The sequence below is a fragment of the Austrofundulus limnaeus genome, unplaced genomic scaffold (assembly GCF_001266775.1).
Source record: "Austrofundulus limnaeus strain Quisiro unplaced genomic scaffold, Austrofundulus_limnaeus-1.0 Scaffold873, whole genome shotgun sequence".
NCBI classification, from domain to species: domain Eukaryota; kingdom Metazoa; phylum Chordata; class Actinopteri; order Cyprinodontiformes; family Rivulidae; genus Austrofundulus; species Austrofundulus limnaeus.
This window is the reverse complement of record NW_013953275.1, coordinates 121,390-124,609: the sequence shown is the minus strand read 5'-3', so window position 1 is coordinate 124,609 and position 3,220 is coordinate 121,390. Positions and strand designations below refer to the sequence as shown.

Sequence of the window (3,220 nt, the reverse complement as noted above, 5' to 3'; positions counted from 1 at the left end):
GTGTAAATAATTACCAAACTGGACTGGATGAGTGGAGATTCACTCATAAAGATGTAAATAGTCACAAAAAGTAACCTCATAAGCACGCACCAGTATTGTTCTTGTGAATAGAAGGGAGCTTCTGTGGTGCTGTTGGAAAATTCGGCAGTCTGACACCTACACAAAAAGGTAAAAAAAAAAAAAAAACAAGCATGCCCACTCAAAATAAAATAAGGTCTTATTAAAAGATTATTACATTTGAAACTATAGAAAACCCATTACCATTGATGCTCTCTTCCTCATCCGAAGTTAAGTCTGCAAAATAAATTCACAAATGACGTCTAAAATTTCAGACCCAGTTTACGTCAATAGATTACAAACATAAACACTTGACACTGACAAACATACCGCTTACAAAACCTGCTGGAGCTCCCTTTTTAGTGCGAATTCTTTTTGAAGTTGTTGCCATGTCCTGGTCCTCATCATCATCCTCTGCATGACTAGTGAAGTTGTAACTTTCGCACTCACGACGTTTAACTAAAAGGGAGAAAAAAAGAATAATAAAAAAAACACACATTACAGTATTTTGATTATGAGATGCATTTCATTTTTAAATTGTCAAAACTTGCCTGAAGTCATTTTGATCTTTATTAATGGGAACGTCATCCAGTCATTGCCAGGGTTGATTTTATCCTTCAGTGCACGTTCTATTTTTGTGGTGCTCATGTTTTTAGGCCACCAAATTATGTTCTTGCTCCTGTCAATCCAGTTGACAGGAACTACACCCTCCTCCTCCTGTTCATGTTCCTTCCAAACAGCCCTTGCATACATGACCTGGAAGGACAGCATTTACGTTTCCTTCAATTCCTGTAGCAGACATTTATTTACAAAGAATATTTTTCTGCAATGGCATAGAAAAAAAACTTTAAACAAATCATCAGTTGACAAGTTGCAAACACGAGTTGGAGGTGGCAAAAATGATTGATCACTAATGGCTACATTAGAAGGTGATGGAATGCTATGAGAAGGAATAGGTTAATAAGGGATAAATAAAAGAAATAGATGGGAAAGAGTGACATGCTGCAATGACACCCTGCTGGGATCTAAACAAAAGAAAAAAAAAACCCCAACCTTCATTTATGTTCCTGATGATGGCGAAGAGGTAGGAGGACAAAACCACCAGTTTCTTGTGGAAGGAAGGCCACCTTGCGGAACAGATCTCTTTCACCTAGTACACGTTTTTTCATTTTGAGCTGACCATTTCCCACAAACACTATATTTAGAAGCCCAGAATTACATGGCTGGTGAAAAAAAGGTGAAGTGTGACGCTGGTGCAGGATTTCACAAACGAAGGTGCCATCAGCATTTTTCTGTCTCACAAACGCATACGTGTCATCTCTTAAGAGAAAACAACTGTCCCTTTCTTTTAGAGAAGCAAACACTTTTGGTTGCATTCTGCTCTCATTCACTTCTGAGCGTTCCATTTCTGCCAAACGCCTGGTGACTTGCTCAAGTGGACTTCTCCCACTCCTCACATGTCTTTTTATCTGTTGGAGGTAGTTTTCACATGAAATATCGTTCAATGAACAGTTGAAGTGCCTGACATCTTCATGGAGATGAATTAGTCCATGCACATTGTATACAGGAAAAGTGTTCCCATACAGTTTAGCACAGCTCATGACAAAATGTTTCATTAGTTCTTCAGCATATTGAAGATAGGCATTTCGAATCCTGTCATCTGACTCCAGCATTATTGACATGGCCACTGTCAGAGACAAGAAATGCTTGTATCTCTCAGGAGATAACACAGTTTTTAAAACGACAGGTCCTGTATACAGCAAAAACTGCCTCAGTTCAGTGGCTTTCCACCTATCAACTTCATGCAAACCGCGAGGTTGCCGTGAAAAATCACTTGGCATCTTCCCTCTGAGTGCAATTAACTTTCTGGAGATTTCATTCTTTTGTCTCACAGATAAGCGACTGGTTTTTGGGCCACGAGTCAGGTAAAATAAGAGGCGTCGAACTACTCCCAAACAGACCATGTGCATGTAATCTAACACAAACGAGCTAACACAAGAAATTCCTGCAGCAATGAGAGGGCTCACATCTGTTTGGTGGTTCCTGTACTCCATTCTTGAAAAACTGTCATCTGTTCTAACAGTACATTCATTTTCACTGAAAACGATTCTTCCCTCAACACGAGCACCCCTTATTAAACATCTTTCACAGCTCTCATAGGAAGTATGACCCTTGATACATTTCAGATACGCCCTTGCTGGCGCATCACAGATCAGTGAATCAATATTCAMAGTGTAAGTCTGGYCTTTATAAACTATACCATTGTCTTTGAGATGTTTGTATTCAGTCACAAAGTCTTTAAGAAAATCTTCAAGTGGACTTGGCTTACTTTGTCCACTAAACATCGCAACCAGAAATGGATCCAAATGACCACACTTCACCAGTATTGGCCAGAACTGAACACCACTACTTTTGAAGAGTGGGACACCATCTATGTTTACACTAAGGTGTACATCATTGCCCTTTATCTGACTTAAATACTGACAGATCCCCTTTTCTAGGCCATAGTACACGTACTGCCCACCACATTTAGGCTCTGTGGTGTTACACTGTGGTGTAGCGAGGAGTGTACGGCAATCCATAGGCAATATGTGACCTTGCTTCCTTAAAATGGCCAATAAACCATTTAGTGCTTGGTGTGTCAATTTGTGCTCTAAAGCCCATCGTCTCAGGTCATCTTCAAAGCTGCTKGTCACCTCAGCATCATCATTTGTCTCCTCTTCAGAGTCGGTGGACCAATAGCCCATACCAGTGTCACAGTCAAAACTATCTGAAACTCCAATAACATTGTCACTGTCAGAACAATTTTGGGTCACAGGCATACTGTTTCTATTCATGTCAATGTTTTGAGGATCTTCCTCACTGTCAGAATAACGAAGTAGTAGACTGAGGTCTGTTTTGCGTTTTCGCCATTCCCTCATTCTTACAGCCATCTGTAAACAGATTTAAGCTCAATTTAATATAGTAAATATTTATTTGGCTGAGTCAATGCAAAGAGGAAAAGTCTGGGGTCACAACACATACCTTATTGGGGTGGGTTGAGTCCTAAAGGATGGACACTGAATTTCAAGTCCTGAGTTAGGAAGACAGATGGGGAAAAAATGGTTAAACAAACAATAAAATAAATAAAAAATAAAATAAAAATAAAACACAACTGGAAAGT

The 3,220-nt window shown here is 39.5% G+C and overlaps 1 protein-coding gene across 1 annotated transcript; it reads right to left on the bottom strand.

The window, feature by feature from the left end:
- Positions 1–90: 90 nt before the first annotated feature.
- On the bottom strand, positions 91–3,195 carry LOC106533035 (uncharacterized; the record flags this gene model as incomplete). Its single annotated transcript, XM_014029237.1, is given in 6 exon segments — positions 91–156; positions 262–294; positions 388–516; positions 609–813; positions 1,111–2,990; positions 3,082–3,195. Coding segments are annotated over 5 exon segments (439 nt in total), but the record flags the coding sequence as incomplete, so codon positions are not given.
- Positions 3,196–3,220: the final 25 nt, after the last annotated feature.